The sequence below is a fragment of the Lactuca sativa genome, chromosome 4, assembly GCF_002870075.4.
Source record: "Lactuca sativa cultivar Salinas chromosome 4, Lsat_Salinas_v11, whole genome shotgun sequence".
Lineage (NCBI taxonomy): Eukaryota > Viridiplantae > Streptophyta > Magnoliopsida > Asterales > Asteraceae > Lactuca > Lactuca sativa.
Window position 1 is genome coordinate 186055092 of NC_056626.2, and position 20158 is coordinate 186075249.

The 20158-nt window shown below is 38.2% G+C and overlaps 2 protein-coding genes across 2 annotated transcripts; one reads left to right on the forward strand and one right to left on the reverse strand.

The window, feature by feature from the left end:
* The first annotated feature begins 10456 nt into the window (after nucleotides 1–10456).
* Nucleotides 10457–11700, forward strand: LOC111886778 (pyridoxal 5'-phosphate synthase-like subunit PDX1.2). The gene has a single exon (XM_023883022.3). It carries the CDS (start codon nucleotides 10730–10732, stop codon nucleotides 11609–11611), a length of 882 nt encoding a protein of 293 aa, XP_023738790.1. The 5' UTR covers nucleotides 10457–10729; the 3' UTR covers nucleotides 11612–11700.
* LOC111886770 (mitochondrial arginine transporter BAC2) lies at nucleotides 11665–13398 on the reverse strand. Its single transcript, XM_023883014.3, has 2 exons — nucleotides 12651–13398; nucleotides 11665–12514 (listed from the first exon to the last, which is right to left on the reverse strand). Exons 1-2 carry the CDS (start codon nucleotides 12882–12884, stop codon nucleotides 11822–11824), a joined length of 927 nt encoding a protein of 308 aa, XP_023738782.1. The 5' UTR covers nucleotides 12885–13398; the 3' UTR covers nucleotides 11665–11821.
* Between the last annotated feature and the right edge of the window lie 6760 nt (nucleotides 13399–20158).

A 20158-nucleotide genomic window follows, 5' to 3' on the forward strand; every position in this document is an offset into this window, starting at 1 on the left:
TTGTTTTTCTGTGGATGTTTCAGGTATAATTCATGCTATGTAGAATCTTGGAGACAAACAAGATGGCCGAAAAGGGATAACAAGTCCATCAGTTGGAAAGACAAGTCCAAATGGTGTGCTTACCATGAAGACTTTGGTCACATGACAGAGGACTGCATAGCCCTAAGAAAAGAAATTAGCTACCTCCTTAGCAAGGGAAACCTTAAAGAGATCCTTGGGTGAAAAGGAGAAAAATCCAAGGAGAACATCCAGGATGGTCACAAGTTCCCAAAGAAACCAGGATCTCCACCCTTTAACGCTAAGATAATTAACGTTATCTCAGGCGGATCTAACATCTGTGGTACTTCTTATTCTTAGGCCAAAAGACACGCCAATGTCTCTAAAACAGAAAAGGAAGATAGAGCACAAAAGAATACCATGGCTAGCAATGAAAAGGAAATCACATTTGACGAGACGGACAGGGAAGGGGTTCAGGATCCTCACCATGACGGACTCGTGATAACACTGTACATGGCCAACCATTTCCTCAGTAGGATCCTTGTTGATGGAGGATCCTCGGTCAACATCGTACTCCTAGACGCGTTAAAAAGGATGAACATCCCAAAAACAGAAATACTCATAGGATTTAAAGGGGAAACAAAACACACGATTGGGGAAATAAAGCTACCAATATACATATAAGGGGTAAATTCTATACAAAATTTATGTGTTATTGACACCTTATGTTCTTATAATGTGATACAAGGTAGACCGCGGATCCATGAGATGAAAGCGGTTCCATCAACAGATCATTAGCGTGTAAAATTGCCTACTCCGTGGGGAATAATAAAGATCATGGGAGATCAACAAGAGTTGAAAGAATGTTATAAAACCTCTATGAAATCTACGACCAAACCTCAGCAAGCATAACAATCAAGGCGGGGGTGACGACACGTTCTAGAAACGAAGGAGCAATGTGTGAAGGAAGTGCCCATGGGCATCAAGGATCCTGAAGCTAAAGTCCTCATATGATCCTCAATGCCTGATCAAATTGAGCAAGATCTGTTAAACTTCTTAAGAACCAGAAGCAAGACATTCGCATGGAAACACAAAGATATGACAGGTATAGACAAGAATATTATCACTCACAAACTTAGTATTGATCCTTCTTTCAGACCAATACACCAAAAGAGAAGGATTCACCCGAAAGGAATCAGATCATCCAAGAAGAAGTAGAGAAGCTCCTCAAGACAGGAATGATCAAGGAGGTAAATTTCCCAATATGGCTAGCAAACATGGTTGTCGTACAAAAGAAAAACAACAAATGGCGAGTATGTGTAGACTACACAGATCTTAACAAGGCTTGTCTTAAGGATCCTTTCCCTCTACCGCATATTGACTCTATGATAGATGCAACGACTGGCCACGAACTCTTAACCTTCAAGGACGCTTCAACAGGATTTCAACAAATCCAGATGGAACCATCCGATCAAGAAGATACATCGTTTATAACACCAACATGTATATTTGTTACACCGCAATGCCTTTTGGTCTTAAAAATGCAGGTGCAACATATCAAAGATTGGTGAATCAGATGTTTAAAAACAAGCTGGGGGACACCATGGAAGTCTATATTGACGACATGGTGGTGAAGTCAATGAAACCTGAAGATCATCTCAGGGATCTTAAAGAAGCATTTGACATCCTAGACGAATACAATATGAAGTTGAATCCGCTCAAATGCCACTTTGGGATGAAGTCGGGCAAGTTCCTTGGATATATGGTAACCAAGAGAGGAATAGATGCAAGACCAGAGCAGATCAAAGCAATCATTGAGTTGAAATCTCCATCTTCAACAAAAGGCATTCAAAGGTTAAACGCAAGGGTGACGACACTCAACATGTTCATTTCAAGATCCTCAAAAAGATGTAAACCCTTCTACGATATATTGAAGAAGAAAAAGAGGTTCGAATGGATTGAAGATCATGGAAAAGCTTTTCAGGAACTCAAAAAATACTCGAGTTCCGCGCCGTTACTGGTAAAGCCTATAGACGGGGAACCACTTCTCCTCTACCAATCAGTATCCTCAAATGCGGTAAGTGTTGTGTTGGCCAAGGATCTTAACGGAGACCAACATCCTATCTACTATGTAAGTAAAAATCTCCTGGATCCTGAAACTAGGTACTCTCACCTTGAACAACTAATTCTTGCCTTAGTAACTGCTTCTACTAAATTAAGACATTATTTTGAAACACATACTATACATGTAAAAACTAATTATCCTATTAAGAATGTCATGAGAAACCAAAAATGTCAGGAAGGATGGCGAAATGGTCGGTGAAGTTAAGCATGTTTGACATTAGATATGAACCAAGATTCGCCATAAAGTCACAAACATTAGCAGACTTTGTGGCTGACTTTAGTGATGATCTATGAAACGAAAATGACTTGGAAGCCAAGCAACTCCTAGAAGATGAACATTTAGGAAAATGGACATTGTTCACAGACGGAACTTCAAATAAAAAAGGAACTGGGCTAGGGATCATACTAAAGTCTCCACAGGGGGGCATCCTACCCCAGGAAGTTAGATGCGAATTCAACACTATCAATAACGAAGCAGAATATGAAGCACTCATCATGGGACTACAATTGGCTAAGGATCTTCAAATCAGGGATCTTCAGGTATTTGTTGATTCTTTATTACTAACTAATCACTTCAATGGATCTTATGCAGTGAAAGGTGAAAGATTAGCACTATATCTAGAGATCCTCAAAAAATTAGCTTCTGATTTCAAGAACTTTAGCCTAAACCAAGTTCCCAGAGAAGAAAACATATAAGTAGACACATTAGCCAACTTAGGATCCTCCCTTAGTATCCCACCCGAAACGAAGATTCTTATAACCCACATAGTAACACAAGCCATAGAAACCTTCTCTGACAAATCTGATGATCCTGAAAAACCAATGAGCGTAGCTGCTATTGAAGATCCTGACTCTTAGATCCCTCCTCGAAGGGACCTCGACGAACAGGATCCTCAAAGAAGTCCACAATCATGGACCCAAACCATTATGGAGTATCTCCAAAATGGCACGATCCCAAAAAAAAGAAAAAAGCGAAAGAGGATTCAGAACAAGAGTATCAGGATTCGTGGTAATCCAAGGTAAACTCTATAAAAAGTCTATGGCAGGTCCGTACCTTAGATACTTGGAAGATCCTGAAGTTGCAAAAGTCTTGAAGGATATACATGAAGGAGACTATGGCAATCACACCGGGGCTAGATCCTTATGCTCCAAGATACTAAGAACATGATTGTACTGGCCAACCATGAAGAGAGATTCTTTTATACATGCTCAAAAGTGTGATGCTTGCCAAAGACATAACAACATCCTGCATCAACCGACAAAACCCCTACATCCTATTATCTCTCCATGACCATTCATGAAATGGGGAATGGATATAGTGGGAAAATTACCCATAACCCTAGGAGGAAAAGTTTTCATGCTAGTAATGACTGATTATTTCTCCAAGTGGATCGAAGATGAAGCCTGCGTTTAGGTAAGAGACAAAGAGGTAGTCTCATTTATTAAACGTAATATCTTGACCAGGTTCGGGATCCCGACTGAAATTATATGCGACAATGGATCCCATTTCATAAGCAAAAGGACAACAGACTTTTGCATAAGTTGGGAAATCAAAATGATAACGTCCACTCCTATTCATTCCCAAGCTACTAGTCAAGCAGAATCCAACAATAAAATCATAGTAAACAACTTAAAGAAAAGATTGGATAAGAAGTAGGGAAGATGGGTAGAAGAGCTCCCTTTAGTCTTATGGGCAGATACGACTACTTCCAAAGTAGCCACAAGTCAGACCCCCTACTCTTTGGTGTTTGGGACAGAATCAGTGATCTCCACCGAAGTAGTGATCCCGAAGGCAAGATACTTATCGGCAAGATCAAGAGAATAACGACAAGATCCTAGCACAAGATCTTGACACTATTGACGAACTCAAAGATCTTGCCAAAATATGCATTGCTGCTCATCAACAAAGAATCACCAAGGCTTACAATAAAAAACATAAAAGTTAGAAGGTTTCAAATAGGAGACTTGGTATTAAGGAAAACATTTCAAAACACCAAGGATCCTAGTGCATGAAAATTAGATCCTAAATGGGAAGGACCATATCTCATAGATGTTGAAGCAGGGAAAGGAGCATATTGGCTAGAAACACTCGAAGGAGACGTTCTACCAAGATCCTGGAATGCTATACACCTCAAAGCATACTACATGTAAGTAGGGTCGATTAATCCTCAACAAAACCGAGGTACACATGCTCCTTACCTTGAACTTTTTATCATTGCTTACTTCTCCTTGGTCACATTACTGACTTAAGCATCAGAGGGGCGTTAGCTAGACTAACACCCATCCCTAGCTAACGTTTGCTATGCAGAACAACGTGCAACTAAGGATCTCCATAAGTAATGATCCTGAAACGAAAGGATCCTCAAGGTTGAAAATCATGAAATATAAGGATCCTCTAAATCCTAAAGTATAGGGATCCTCGAGATTGAAGATCCTGAAACATAAGGATCTTGACACACAAAGATCTCAGTGTCTTAACACTTGAGAAACTCCATTATATCAATGGTGTAATCTTTAAACTATCATATACACAAGCTAGAGACTGATCATCTCTCCTACGTTTAAGGGTACTTAATCCCCTCTAAGGTTTAAAGAGCTAATTACCTCTTTCACACGAACTAAGGTTTATACACCTCGCTTGGACGCACGATATCTAACTATAGGATACGAATAACGGGATCATTTCACGATTCAGTGTCTTGGCAACCCTCTTATCTTTGAGCATAAGTTAAGATCCTTAAGGTTTATAACATACTCATGTTATCCAAAATTGGGATCTTACCCTAGAAATTACTTAAGGTTTATAACATTCTCATGTTATCCAAAATTGGGATCTTACCCCAGAAGTCACACAAGGTTTATAACATTATCATGTTATCACACGTTGGTATCCTACCCCAGTGATTACTTAAGGTTTATAACATTCTCATGTTATAAAAAATTGGGATCTTACCCCAGAAATTACTTAAGGTTAACATTCTCATGTTATCAAAAATTGGGATCTTGCCCCAGAGAATACATAAGGTCTATAACATCTTCATGTTATCACACATTAGGAATTTTCATAACATTTTCATGTTATCATAAGTAAGGATTTTCCCATGAATTATATCACAAAGTTGGGGTCCTCCCCAGTATATAACATTAACATATCATCTATTGAACCTATGGTGTTACATAAGAATTTTGCCAAAGTCTATAACCTAAACAGGTTATTCCCATGTATAATCTAATCATTAAGGATCCTCTTCGGTATGGATCCACATCAATAGAAACCTTAGCATCAGAGGTCAACAACAATCCTAAGTTCTTTCCTAAGTTTGAGATTTATCCTCAGTAAATTCTAAGATTGAAAAGCTTATGAATCTTGAGGAAAAACTCGAAGACAATCAGGTTCCATCTTTCATTGTTCTTAACTTTGAGATTTTCAAATAAAATGAAGGATCCTAAACTTTTCAGGATCCTACACCAATTGATGATTTATAAACTTTCATTACTTCAGAGTCATTTACTATTGAGAAGTTTTAAAACACTTAGATTTTCCAAAATTAGTTCTTAAAAAAATTATTTTATACTTGTTGGAAACTCTAGATTACAAGTCAAACATCAAAATAAACTTTTTAATTGCTTAACAAAGTCAGTTCTTATTATTCTAAGTCATTTATTTTAGTTGTTTAACTAATCATTTTATTTGTTATTTACCAAAAGAACTTTATTTTGAAACTTATTCAGGATCCTAACTGCGTATAGATCTTAGTAACATATTATGCAGATAAAGGAAAGATTAACCATTGTATTCAAAATAAAAGGCTTACATCCCTACAGGGGTCAAATAGTTACATCAAAAAACTACGTTACCCTAACCACCTAAAAGGCCTAGACCTTAGCCTGACCATCATCGGCCTTCTTCCCATCCTTCTCCACATCTGGTTGCGGTACAGGATCCTCGGCAGGTGGTGATAGGCTTTCCAGTTAGTTTGGCTAGTGCCTCGCGCCATCCTACTACATTCCAGGATCCTGAATGCTCAAGATCCTCCGCCAACTTGATCTTAGCCTCCAGGATAGCCATCGCAACACTTGCCTTCGCATCGACAATCACTTTCTCAAGTTCTACAGAATACTCCTCCTCCTTCTCAACCTTCTATTTTCTCAACAAATCCACCCTCCGGAGAAGATCCTCATTGGTGACCCTCCAGATTTTCTCCTGCTCTTTTAGAGCAGATTCAGCCTTCTCAACATGGATCCTGAGATCATTGGTGAACTGAGAAACATGAGTGGAGACCTGAAAGAAATGCAAACGTCAGCAAAGGAAGAAATAGGTATGATAAACTAACGGAAATAATTCTGATACACAGGAAACTTACAGCCTGGGAAAATGAGGTCAACTTCCCAAGAGCATCCTCAATGTTGAGGTTCTCTAGGCTGGAATCTATGGCCTCAGAAGTCTTCCTTTTTCGATATCCAGGAGTCTTCACAACCAGTTCAAGCTAGGATTTCTATGAAGGAGGCAGAGCAGAGGGCTTTTCCTACTTGATCCTGACCAAGCCAATGGTCATGTCATCCTCAAGGTCAGCCAAAGCGAAGTGAGCACTGGAGTGGACAGTCCTGGAACCTGCGCAAGAAACAAGGATCCTAAGAAGATCGAAGATCCTAAGGCAACAATTCAAATCAACCAGAAAGAAAGATATACCTGTAGCCATAGAATTTGTGTTGGAAGATCCTTCTTGGAGACTGGATTGATCAAGTCTGAGAGATCTATCTGCCTCCGGAAGAGAAAGAAAATTAGCAATCTTATCCTCTGTGTCCTCAGCAGCAGCAACGAGCTCCCCGAGCTTGAAACCTGTAACAGAAAAAACAAAATAAGAATAAGATTTCAGGATCACATGGAATAGTATTGAAAACCTACCCTTCTTAATCCAATCTTTGGGTAAGAGATCTCCGCCAGGAATGGAGTCACGCCTGACAAAGAAGTATCTTCCCTTCCAAGCCCCGTCATTGTGTTTTGTTTTCAACACAAGAGGAGGCTTGCCACTCTTAACCTTGAATAGGAAGCGAGAATTTCCAAAAGTTGAAAGATCATAGACACGGGCCAATTCAGCCAGTCCCATGCCAAGATCTTGTGTCTGATTTAGACACTCAACCAAGTATAGGATCCTCCAAATGATAAGCATCACTTGGATGAAAGAAAGTTTCGTTATCCCGAAAAACTCCGAGACCATTCCAGAAAAAGGGAATTTAAGGCCTAAAACAGAGAAGGAATACTCCGGAAATCACACCCAAGAAAGGGAAATAAAGTTTGGTTGGATCAAAGGGTCATAAGGTCTAAAGATTGCTTCACGAGGGAAGGCACCACTAGCCTTCAATGCTTCAATATCACTATCATCAAAGGAGCACGTCTCGTCATAAGACAAGACTCCTTGATCAATGAAATCATCCTCAGGAAGACCTAGGATCTTCTTGTGAGAAACGATCATCTTTTTACCCATGATCGAAAATTTGGTAGAAAGGAAATGAGGCAAAGAGGATGTTACCTTTATCGAAATCACCAGTAGCACAAGGAAAGCAAAGAAAATCGAGACAAGTAAAGAATTGTGGAACTGATCACCTCTATTTATACTGAGGATTTGAGATTGATTTGATTGTTAACAACTAGTTATCTGCCCATTGAAATTCAAAGTTACCTAGCCGTTGAGGGTTAACTCTGAAGATTTCTCTCCTCTTATCTCTTTACTTTAAGTTATTCATTTAATATTTACGAAACTAACTCTTATATTTTCAGGAATAACATGGGGGCAATTGTTAGGGCCAGGATCCTGAAAATATTCAGGATCCTCAAATATCCAGGATCTTCAGCTACCTCAAGATCCCAGCTACTACCGTTATTATTTTTATTAATATTTATAACGGTAATATTTTGTTCATAACTAATACATGTGCAGAAGTAGTCAAGGGAAGACCAATTCTCAATGAAGAATCATCTCAACTATGCTAAAGACCTGGAATACTTGGTCAAATAATGTTTGTGAAGCTGGTCATAGAGGATCTGGAAAATATCGGACATCTTGTTGGCTAGTTTAGACTATAAATTGACACTTGTATCACGCCCACAACCCACTATTTTCTTACTGGAAACTTATTCTATGAAATTATTCACTTGTTCTTACTGAAATATTCTCTGTAATTGTCATTGTACATTAATAAAATCATCAAGGCAGGTGACGATTGTCACCTCCCAACGTTTTGTGTCAGAGATCCTAGCAAGGATCAATGGCTTTCCTTGTAACCCATTTTGTCACTATTTTTTTTATCATTAGCTATTGCACAATTTGAACATCACGACCTCTCATACAATTTCGTTTGATTAGTACTTGTGTAATTTTTGACCAAAACAATAGACATATAAAGGCATCACTCCTAGCATTCTATCATGCAATCCTAAGCAGATCCTTAGCCCTAATCTAGCATGTGATTCACAGATTCACAATTCAAAGCATAACATAAACATGTATGGGTATTTTGGGAAAACTTACTTGAGCTTGGCCGATTGCACGCATCACACCCACTTTGTCTTTATAAAATCCTTTTAGAAATTTATTCCCTTTTACAATTTTTTTTATAAACTCATTTTCTTTCAAAAGGTTATAAATCCCTCAGTTTGAGTTTAAACATACCCAAGAGTGTGTCTGAATCCATCAAACCAAGACTCTGCTACCAACTTGTAACGTCCCAAAAATTATGAGGTAAAATTTCATTTTTAGTTCAATTAAAACACGGATTATATTTTATTCAAACATCCGTAAGTATATATTATAATAGTACAGTCATTAGAGTACAATCCCAAAATCATCACAATGTGGAAACATGGGTGGATGCGCTGTAATCAAGCCGGACCCTTCCCCTTCGAACCGAAAGTACCTGAAACCATAACCATAAAACCGTAAGCACAAAGCTTAGTGAGTTCCCTAAAATACCATATGCTAAACAAACATACTGCTAAGCATATCTGGTGCTTGCCTACCCCTTCGGTCTATTTCAACCGGATACTATCAAGCATATCTGGGTGTTTGCCTACCACTTCAGTCTATTTCAACCGGATACTATCAAGCCTATCTGGATGCTTACAATCCCCTTCGGTCTATTTTAACTAGATACCTTCAAGTATATGTGGCTGCATGCAATCCCCTTCGGTCTAGTTCAACCGGATACCGGGTCTATTTCACCCCCTACTACTACCACATAATATCATAACAGGAAAATATAGGCATAACTGACAATTGTCACAAAAATAATCATCATACTACTTCATAAACTAGTGGGCCGACATTGGTGCCTTCAACCCACAGATATTGCAAAGGAAGACTCACCTCAATCTGTTGCTAACCATATAACTGCTCGGGTCACTGAACCATGTAACCTCGTACCAACTAACAATAAATACAACCTTAATTTATAATTAACTTGATAACCTAAAATCCGAGGCCCACTCTATAATCTAACTTCCTAAAGGGTAAAAGACCATTTTACCCTTTTTCTTACTTGACCCAAAACTAAGGCCCGACCCATTTGCTCAAAAAGCCCAAATCCATAAATGGCATCCCAAGGCATAATATGGCTCATCTTCCTAATTGAGCCCAAAAACCATCATGGACCTAATTCCAAGAAAACTCTTAGTCTATCCATGACCCAAAGTCAAAAGTCCAATAGCCCAAAATTGACATCCTGGGGAGTACGCCCCACATACCAGAAGTACACACCCTGCGTACTCATCCTTGAAGCACAAGGTACAAGCTGTCTATGCACAAAACCCATTACGCTGAGCGTACTCTCTATGTATGCCCAACGTACTCATCAGAGGCCCAAAAACCCGAGATAAGCTCTTAATGGTTAAGACAAAAGCATCTAAACACTTATCTTAACCCTAAATGATGTCTTAATCCATAAAGTCGAAACCTTTAAGCCTTTGCATGGCTAAAGAGGGCTAAATCTCCAAGATCCTTAGTTTCACAACACTCAAAACCACTTAACTCTTGCATGGTTCTAAGGAAATCATCAAGGAGTCATTTTTATGGAGTCATTTTTATGACTCACAACACTCTAAGGTTGAGGAAGGACAACTAATATGCTTTGGAGTACTTCATACTCACAAAGATCCAAACTTTGGGTCAAAAAGCTTATGAAAGCATGCTTTTATTAGCTTATGGCTTTTCTAAAAACCTATAAATTAAAAAATTCTGAAAAACATAATTTTATAAGAAAAAAAAACTTTAGCAAAAAACCAACAATTCTTATAAACTCGCAATCCTACGCACTTAAACTTTACTGCACGAAAGATGTTAAAAAACTCCAGAGCTAAACAAACAAACTTATTATTTTAATAATATTAGCTCTGTTGAATTATAAATGATTGTCTATTTCAATTATAGGTATCATGCAACATGGCTTTTCTGCATATTCCTGAAAATATGCCACCGACGAACCTCGACGGAGGTTTCCACCTTGCTTGAAACCTCCTATACTCTTCTACATCGATTCCCAACTCAAATCGTTGTGCACAACCCTTGCTTTCACAACAAGTCCTCTTTGAGGCATTCCGACAAACACCTAGCAGATGGCCGACGACTCTGCAGTCACCATTTACGGCAACACCACCGTGTCGGATCTCAACAAAAAAGATCAAAATCCCTTCTCAGTCAAGGTCGGACTAGCTCAACGGCTTAGTGGCGGAGCAATTATCCATGTGACAAACGTCAACCAAGCCAAGATCGCTGAATCCGCCGGAGCTTGCTGTGTGATTGTATCGGAACCATCAACACCCACCTCCGGCATTTCACGGATGTTAGATCCAGCTGTTATTAAAGAAATCCAAGAATCTGTCCCGATTCCCGTAATGGCAAAAGCCCGAGTCGGCCATTTTGTCGAAGCACAGGTACTTGAAGCCATTGGCGTTGATTACATAGACGAAAACGAGCTTCTTGCTGCAGCCGACGAGGATAACTTCATCAACAAACATAACTTTCGTGTCCCTTTCGTGTCAGGTTGTCGGGATTTGGGAGAGGGGTTGAGGAGAGCGAGAGAAGGTGCGGCGATGATTAGAACTCAAGGAGATCAATCTGGATCTGGCGACATTGTTGACACAGTCCGAAATGTAAGAAAAGTAATGGGAAAAATTAGGGTTCTAACAAACATGGATGAAGATGAAGTCTTCACATTCGCAAAAGAATTGGGTGCACCTTACGACATTGTTGCACAAACCAAGCAACTGGGTAGGCTTCCTGTAGTCCATTTTGCTTCTGGAGGTATTGTCACACCTGCAGATGCTGCTCTCATGATGCAATTGGGTTGCGATGGAGTCTTCATCGATTCTGAAATTTTCAACTCTTCAGATCCTTACAAACAAGTTCGATCTATTGTGCAGGCTGTTAGAAACTACAATGATGTTCATATGTTAACAGGGCTCAATCTTAGAGACAATGGAGGTAGTAGTTACTAGCTACTGAATCTAAAAATCAAAACTTTAATTTCAATATGATATAACAAGAAAACTTGTGATAACAAAATAAATTGCAACCCTTTCTTGAATTCTTTACATGACTATGATTAAAAGTTTAAAACATCTTTACATATAACATATCCCCCTTCCGATTTCTGAACTACATTGCTTCATAATGTGTTGTTTCTGAATTCTTTTAGTATAACTTGCTCAAATAGCATTATCTGCTTGAAGGGCTTCTTGCTTCTCAATTGTATTACTATCACCATTGTTGAAAAACACCCGTAATGCAGTTTCATAAGCTGTAAAGATAGCACCATTAACAACAAAAGCTCTAGAAACAGCAGTTCCCAATCCTCTAAACAACACACTATACCCATCATTTCTAACACTTTTTTGAAAACAATCCACAATTCCATTATACTTCACTTTTGAATTTGGTGTTTGTGCTTGAAGTCTAGTTTTAATAACATCTAAAGGATAACAACAAACCCAACTAGCAACACCCGCAAGACCACCTGCAACAAGCATTGTGTTGAAGCTTTCATGGCCACTTTTTCTACACCCGGGATGAAGTTGTTCTCTCATGAATTCGTATGTCCAGAAATAGAAACCATGTGAAGGTGCATCTCGTAAGGCTGTGATTGTTAAGCCTCTATAGAGTCCACGCCAACTTTCTGTTTTTATAATGTTTTTCGCGACACTTAATGGACCTTTTTCTGATTGGGTTTGGAGTTGAAGTCGGATCTTGATTAATTCGATTGGGGAAAGCATTATGCTTTGGATTGCTCCGGCTCCGATTCCTCCTAGGGCTACGCCTTTGTAAGATGGGGGGTCTGCGGAGGAATTTGATGAGTCAAATGCTCGCGATAATATGGCGTAGATTTGGAAAACCATCGCGTTCTACAAGGAAAAATAATTTATCAAAAGTGAAAATTACAACTTTAATTTAGATATACACAACTTAAACGACTTGAGATCCTAAAAAAGCGATGTTTAGATTCATATATGAAGATGAAGCGAAGATAAGAATAAGAACCTGGAAGGTGACGGAGGCAAGGGGAGCAGTCATGCCTCTGTAAAGGGCAAGAGGACCTTCGGTAGTAGCAACCTGCCGGAGAATGCGAAGAGCAGAGCCGGAAGGGGAGCTTTGTTGCCGGACTCTGATACTGTCAAGTGGGTATCCAGCCATGATTCCGGCGATTCCACCGAATCCTCCGGCGACAAATTCCTTACCCCAACTGCTTGCAAGAAATTCCGGCCAGAAATCCATCCCGCCTTACCCGAAAGAATCTAATTGATTTGAAACAAAAAAGGAATCGAATCGCAGAAACCCTTTTGGTATCATGCAAGATCCCCACTCTTTTTCTAGGTTTTAGATATAGATACTCAAGAAATATCCAATATCCATTCAGATGCAGATATAGGCCACAAACCCGACGATTATAGAATTCTTTTCTCTCACTTTCTGGATTTATGGATTAAAAAAACACACTCATATCAGAAACAGAAAATTTCTATTATATTTGAGTGGTGGAACTGGACACGGAATTCTGACTCTGTTTTACTATACGAAAACAGAGTATGGAAAGAACATGACTTTCAAGAGTCCATGTTATTGAAGTAATCGAAAGAACGAATTGGGGATTAGTTTATAAACATGTTTTCGTTCGAAAAGCAAGAAAACAAGAAAGATGTGTGTATTTTAGTGTGTGTGTGTGTGTTGATTGTGTGAGAAATGAGAATGTCGAAACAAAAGCACCGCTCATTCGCCCAACCCGAGCTATTTTGTTGTTTATTTGGACGTGGCTTGTAAATTGGAATGTAACGAAAAAAGAAAAGAAAAAACACCAAAAATTAGGGAGAAAGAAGACGTAGAGGACTGCATGTGGGCCATGATTTTGAATGCTGTTTTTGATGTGTTTAAAACATTTTATTTTGGTTTCTTAATGTTTTAATGTATTTTATATTAAGTAATTTATTAACCGGTGGATGAGTATAATAATTTATATTTTATTTTATTAGATAAAAAGGATAATGTAAAACAGCAGTCAAAAGAATTTTTTACTACAACAATGTTTTAGGGGTCTTTTTGGCACCGGTTTTGAATCGGTACATGATTAGTTTCAATTTTGAACTGTTTGTCCATCCAATTTTGAATAAAAAATTGAACATTTTTTATTGTTTTGATGATTTTTTGAACAAATGTTGAGAAAATGTGTAAATCAACTAGAATTCCCTTCTAATATTTTTAATAAATATATTTCTGTATTAAAAAGACACTTGTTTTGTTAGTTATAATAATTTTTCAGATTTATAAAAAGGTTATCCAAATTAGTAAACAAAAATAAGCTAGCTTCATATTAATTTTAAGTCGTGAGCTATAAATTTTTTACATATAATAATGTTGGATCATGAAACTATTGAGTTGAGTGATAATATTAAATTTGATATTACTTGGAATATGGTAGTTGAGCCTAACTTTATGGTGGTCGTCATATAACTTTTTAGATGACACGGGCCATGCTTAACAGAATAGAGCGCGAGGTGTTGGATTAATCTTTTTCTTATTTTATTTATTTTATTACGTATCAACATTGAAGATGTTTTGTTAATTTATTAGTTGCTTTAACATATCATGTTTGGTTTAGATAATGGAGATGGAAAGTAAAGTGGCTTCATGAATCATGACTGGATTTCAAGTCTCATGTATTTTAATTATGTTTCTTGTGCTTTATTTGTGTGTTATCTTCGAATTATTATATTAAAATGATTGATATTTTCGATAATTATTATTTTTGAAATTAAATGATGGTAAACTAAGTAATTTTTAAATTGATTAATTATAATACAATTTAAAAATAATATTAATTTTATTCATACATAAGTCACGAATAAAAGTTATTGAGTAACGTGATCTAATAATATTTATTTTATCATAGTGTTTAAATAGGTACTATATATATAAATTATTATTTTATATTTAATGTCAATAACATAATATATTCAAATAAAAACAATATATTTGTCAAACTTTTTAACTTATAATTTTGACCATGTAATATATATATATATATATATATATATATATATATATATATATATATATATATATATATATATATATATATATATATATATATATATATATATATATATATTCAAATAAAAACAATTATATAATTAAGAACGCGAAAACAAATCTGGATAATATATTTCTTTTTGCCACAAAACCCTCCCGCATACCGGCGAGACTGATAAATGTAATATTCATATATGAATTTAAACCACTATCACCATAACCACCACTGTCCACATAAATTTTTTACTCCAAAACCCTCCAATGTTACGGTGCGACGGAGGAAATAACTATACATATGTCAATATAAAGTTAAGTATATTCTCGTGTTTACCACCTCCGCCACTACAACCACCATTGTCACAACCACCACCACTACATCCGCCACCAACCATCATATTCGCACATGAATAATCACTTGAGAATAGACACATACTTATTTATATATTGATATACTTATATATTCACATGCGAATATAAAGGTAAATGTAACGTCCCGAAAATACTAAGTAAAATTTTTATTTTAAATAAGCCAAAACCATTCATTCGTTTCTTTCAAAAGACAATCAGAGTATCAACATTCTCGTAACTCAGAGTAAAGTAAAAAAATAGCTAATGTGAAATAAATCTCCAGGAGATTCAGTGCGATCAAGTCGGACCCTTTCCTTTGGAACCAAAAGTACCTGAAAACATTTAAACATAAACCGTAAGCACAAAGCTTAGTGAGATCCCCAAAATACCACATACCATACATAAGATAGCGAATGGCATGAGCCGAATCATAGTCTTACAGTCATTATCTGCCATGAGCCAAATCATGGTCTTTCCTTGCAATGCCGATTACCAAAACCTGGTCTTACATATAAGTGCTAGGGGCCACCACTTGGTCTTCCATGCAAGTATCACGAAGACAACTAACATCCTACATACAAATGCCAGGGGCCAAACCCTCGTCTTACATACAATTGCTAGGGGCCAACACCTATTCTTTCATACACATGCCAGGGGCCAACACCTGGTCTTCCATGCATGTATCATGAAGAAAACTAGCATCCTACATAACATAGTAAGAAGACTCACCTTGCAGACGTAGTGACCAACTAATGACTCTCTCTCTCTCAACCAACGAACGGGTATTATACAACTCCTAATAAACCATATAATGTAAACCCTTAGTTTACCTTCTAAAACTAGCCAATTGACCAAAAGTCAACCAAGTTAAAAGTCAATGGTCAAAGTCAAAGTCAATAGTCAAAACTCCACATCAGCTAACCTCCACGTCGTGGCCAACCCATGGCTATGCAGTGGCTAACAACTCAGTCCCGATCCATTCATTTTAGTCGCAGGTAACTCGATCCCCACGTCGTGACACACACGCCTCAACATAGTGGCTAACTCCAGACAACATAGTCGATGATTCCTTCATTGCCACGTCGTGACCACTAGTTTGTAAACAACTTAATAGATTGAGTCCTTAATCCATTAAGCTTTCAACTCCAACTTTTTAGAAAGCTTTTAGGGACTCCAAAGGCTCATAAAAATCCAAATGTTATGGACAAGCATGCCCAATGCATGTCTCTCTCTCATCTATGTCAAAAATGGTAGAAATAGGGTCAAAACCCCCATGCATGAACTCAAAATTACACAACTCTTCATATCTGGAACATCTAACCATCTATGGACCTCGATGACCAATAAAGTTGCCAACTTTATTGAATTTATCCATTCAACACATCATGATCATGAAAAAGAAGCATATAAACCTAGATCTAGAAGAGGCTAACCAACAAGATCAGAAAAAGGAAACTCCAAAAGGTCCAAAAGTTGCTCAAATGAAATCTCTAAGCTTGCCAATAGTTTCTCTACACAATAAGGATCTTCTTATTCCTTCTAAATGCACCAAATGTAACACTCGATTCTAGGCATGAAATTATTTCCAAATTGTGCATGATTCCCCTTTGACCATGGCGTGACGATAAGCCTTTGGGCCGTGGTGAAGCCTCCAAAAGGTCAGAAAAAGGAAACTCCTAAAGGTCAAAAAGTTGCTCAAATGAAATCTCTAAGTCTGCCAATAGTTTCTCTACACAACAAGGATCTTCTTATTCCTTCCAAATGCACCAAATGTAACACTCGATTCTAGGCATGAAATTATTTCCGAATTGTGCATGATTCCCCTTTGACCATGGCGTGGTGAAGCCTCACCATGGCGTGATGATAAGCCTTTGGGCCGTGGAGTTTAATGGACCACCACGAAGTGGTGGCGGCTGATGGAGAAAACCCTAAAGTTTAAGGGTTGAGCCCTATTTAAGGATCCTTAATCCTCCTCATAGCCTCCCTCACATCAGCCTCCATTCCCCCAAATTGTTCCTTGCAAACCCTAATCATTTTCCTCCATTTTGAGCTATTATGGTGCTTTTTGAAGCTAAAGAAAGAAGAAGGAGGAGGAAGGAAGCAAAGATCAAGCAAACAAGTCCCCATTCTTCACCTTGGCACTCTTCTGGACCTTTGTAAGTGTCTAAGACTCGATTTTTATCATTTCAAGTTGTTAGATCTTGATTTTTGTCTCTTTAGCTTCTTGTTCTTAATTGTTGGAATGGTTAGACCTCATAAAGTTTGGAACTTTATGAATCTCCAGGTCAAGATGAGCTAGTAGTGTCTTGGATTTGGATTATAATCAAGTGTTGATGTCATGCATAGAGATTAGGTCATAAATCCCCATTTTGACATAATATGGGTTCAAGACATGCATTGTACATGTATGTCTATAAAGCAACCACCTTTGGGATGGTTTTGGTGTTAGTATCACTTCTAGAAAGGATGGACTTTGGACTTTAGGGATTAAGTGCTTTTTGGTTAAGCCCTTGCATTATTAAGCCTTATGGATTGGGTTTTGGACCTTTTTGGGTAGTACCAATGGATAAAGTTGGAAACTTTATCATTCTAGATCGCATTTTGGTCTAGATCTGAGCTTTAGAGCTCTTGGAGTTGAAGAAAACGGTTGAATGTATTAAGCTGTTGAAACTCATGCAACCACGACGTGGTTGCAAGTCAACACGGCGTGTTGGCTGGGGTTTTCCTGATAGTTTGGATGCTGGAGGAACACGGTGTGGCCAAGGGGCAACACGACATGTTGGGTCAACATGGACTATTGACTTTGACCAAGTTTGACCTAAGGGGTATTTGAGGTATTTTGAGTTGTATCTAAGGATTGGTCCGTATTTGGTGAATAGATGACCGGTAGAGATGATATTCGGAGCTGGGACCTATTCAACTACTGTTCAGATTCGGAGTTGAGTTTCTGCACCATGCTTAGCGGGTTGAAGGAACCAATGCCGGCCCATGATCTGTTATGTTAGAATACTTGATGTTTGTGTGACTCTTGTATGTGTATGTGCTTGTATGCTTACTGGGCGGGGCCCGGTGGTTATTCTATATGCTATTACCTGTTATGCTTATATGAATTGTATGTGGGTGGGGCCCGTTATGCGAGTTTGGGCGGGGGGCCCGTTATACTCGTTGGGCGGGGCCCGTTATACTCGTTGGACGAGGCCCATTATGCGAGTATGGGCGAGGCCCGTTATGTGTTATGTATGTATGGTATGTGGTATGTTGGGCAACTCACTAAGCTTTGTGCTTACGGTTTTTAGTTTATGTTTCAGGTACTTCTGGTTCCAAATGGAAGAACTCGGGATGATTGTAGAGCACACACCACGCCGTTCCGTATTTTTAGATTACTTTGATATGATATGTTGATTGATACATTTATTTTATCTGGATTTTTATGATGATATAGTTGGAATATTGGTTTTATTAAGTTTAAAAAAATGAAATTTTTGGGTTTTATTTTTGGGATGTTACAAGTTGGTATTAAAGCCTTGGTTTAAGGGATTCAGAAATACTCACGGGTGTATCTGAACTTCAACTGAGGATTTGGTAAAGTTTTTCATAAAGAAATGTTTTAAAAAGTAAAACAAGTTTTCTAATACAAGAAAGGGTGTGGTGCTTGCAATCGACCGAGCTCAAGTAAGTTTCCCAAAATACCCATATATGTTATCTGATATAACTTGATCTGTAAATCTGTGAATCACATGCTAGTTAGGGCTAAGGATCTGATCAGTTTATGCATGATAGAATGCTAGGAGAGATTCCTTTGTATGCCTATTGTATGAGCTTGTAGACTTGCAAGCTATTAATGATCAATCAGTGATAGGATGACCTAATTAGGTGATGATTGGTTCTGATTAGTTGATGCTTGAATGCTGCTTGCTTTGTGCTTTCTAGGAGTTCTCACTAGCTTCAACTAACTAGTAAGAAAATATGCTAAGTTACATATTAAGGGAACTAAATAATTTTAGAAGGTTGGGTTTTAACTCTAATATGCAGCTCTTGTCTGAGTCCAACCGTTGTAGTGTGAGGCCTTTCATTCAAAGAATTATCTGGTTTTAGTGATATGTAATGGTATTCATGAGCTAGTTAGAGGAAATTAGTGTAACGCCCTGATTCTCAAGTATTGAATTAATATAAGAATTTTCTTATTTTCAAGGTCTACTCGACGAGTTGGTTGCCCTACTCGTCAAGTAGCAGCGGGTTGGTCCGCGTGTTTTAGTGACCTACTCGCCGAGTCCAATGAGGGACTCAGCGAGTAGGAGTTGGCAGATGAAACCCTAAATTTCAGGGATTTGCACCCTATTTAAGGACCACTTATTCTCCCTAGCCTCTCTTATTGCATCCCTCGAATTCAGAAACCCTAATTTGTGCTTTCCCTCTAATTTTGTATGCTTCTTATCTTGAAAGAAGATTCTTAGAGTAAAGGGCTTGGAGTTTAAGAGGTGTGAAGCAAGGGGCTGTTGTAGATCTGGAATCTTCTCTATCTTGGCATCGTTTTGAAGGTAACAAGTTGTTAACTTGACTCCCCTTTGGTTAGATCTCTTCATTTATGGGTTTAGATTCCCTTTTTGGGGTTTTGGAGTGGATATCTGATTTGGGTCAAGATCTGAGGTTGCAATCTCAGATCTGGACTCCTTTAGCCCCTCTTTGTCATAAAATTCCAGTCTTTTTTGATCTATGGCCTTTCCCTTACCTTAAGCCACTCCTTTAGCTTGTTTTGGGCCATTATCATTTTACATGCACGTAAAGTTTGCAACTTTACATGATAAACATGCCCTAGGAGCTTAGATCTGCAGTATGGATTCTTTGCATGGCCTAAAAAGCATCTGTATGGATGAAGGATTGAAGGGACTCGACGAGTCATATGAAGATGGTAATGAACTCGACGAATTGATGAACAACTCGGCGAGTCCGATGGAGATTGCCCTGGGCTCGGCAAGTTAGTCTATGACTCGGCGAGTAAGCTAGGGTTTTCCCAACCTTTAGACACACATGAACTCGGAGAGTTATAGGGAAACTCGACGAGTCAACCAAGGATTTCACGACTTCTCGAGTTCAGGAAGGACTCAACGAATCGGTGA

What these genes read in the sequence shown, in the direction of transcription:
- LOC111886770 (XM_023883014.3), bottom strand. Translation starts at nt 12,884, where the DNA reads ATGGATTTCTGGCCGGAATTTCTTGCAAGCAGTTGGGGTAAGGAATTT. An exon ending in TTGCCTCCGTCACCTTCCAG is followed by an intron (nt 12,515 to 12,650) that starts GTTCTTATTCTT and finishes TTTTCCTTGTAG; the next exon opens with AACGCGATGGTTTTCCAAAT.
- LOC111886778 (XM_023883022.3), top strand. Translation starts at nt 10,730, where the DNA reads ATGGCCGACGACTCTGCAGTCACCATTTACGGCAACACCACCGTGTCG.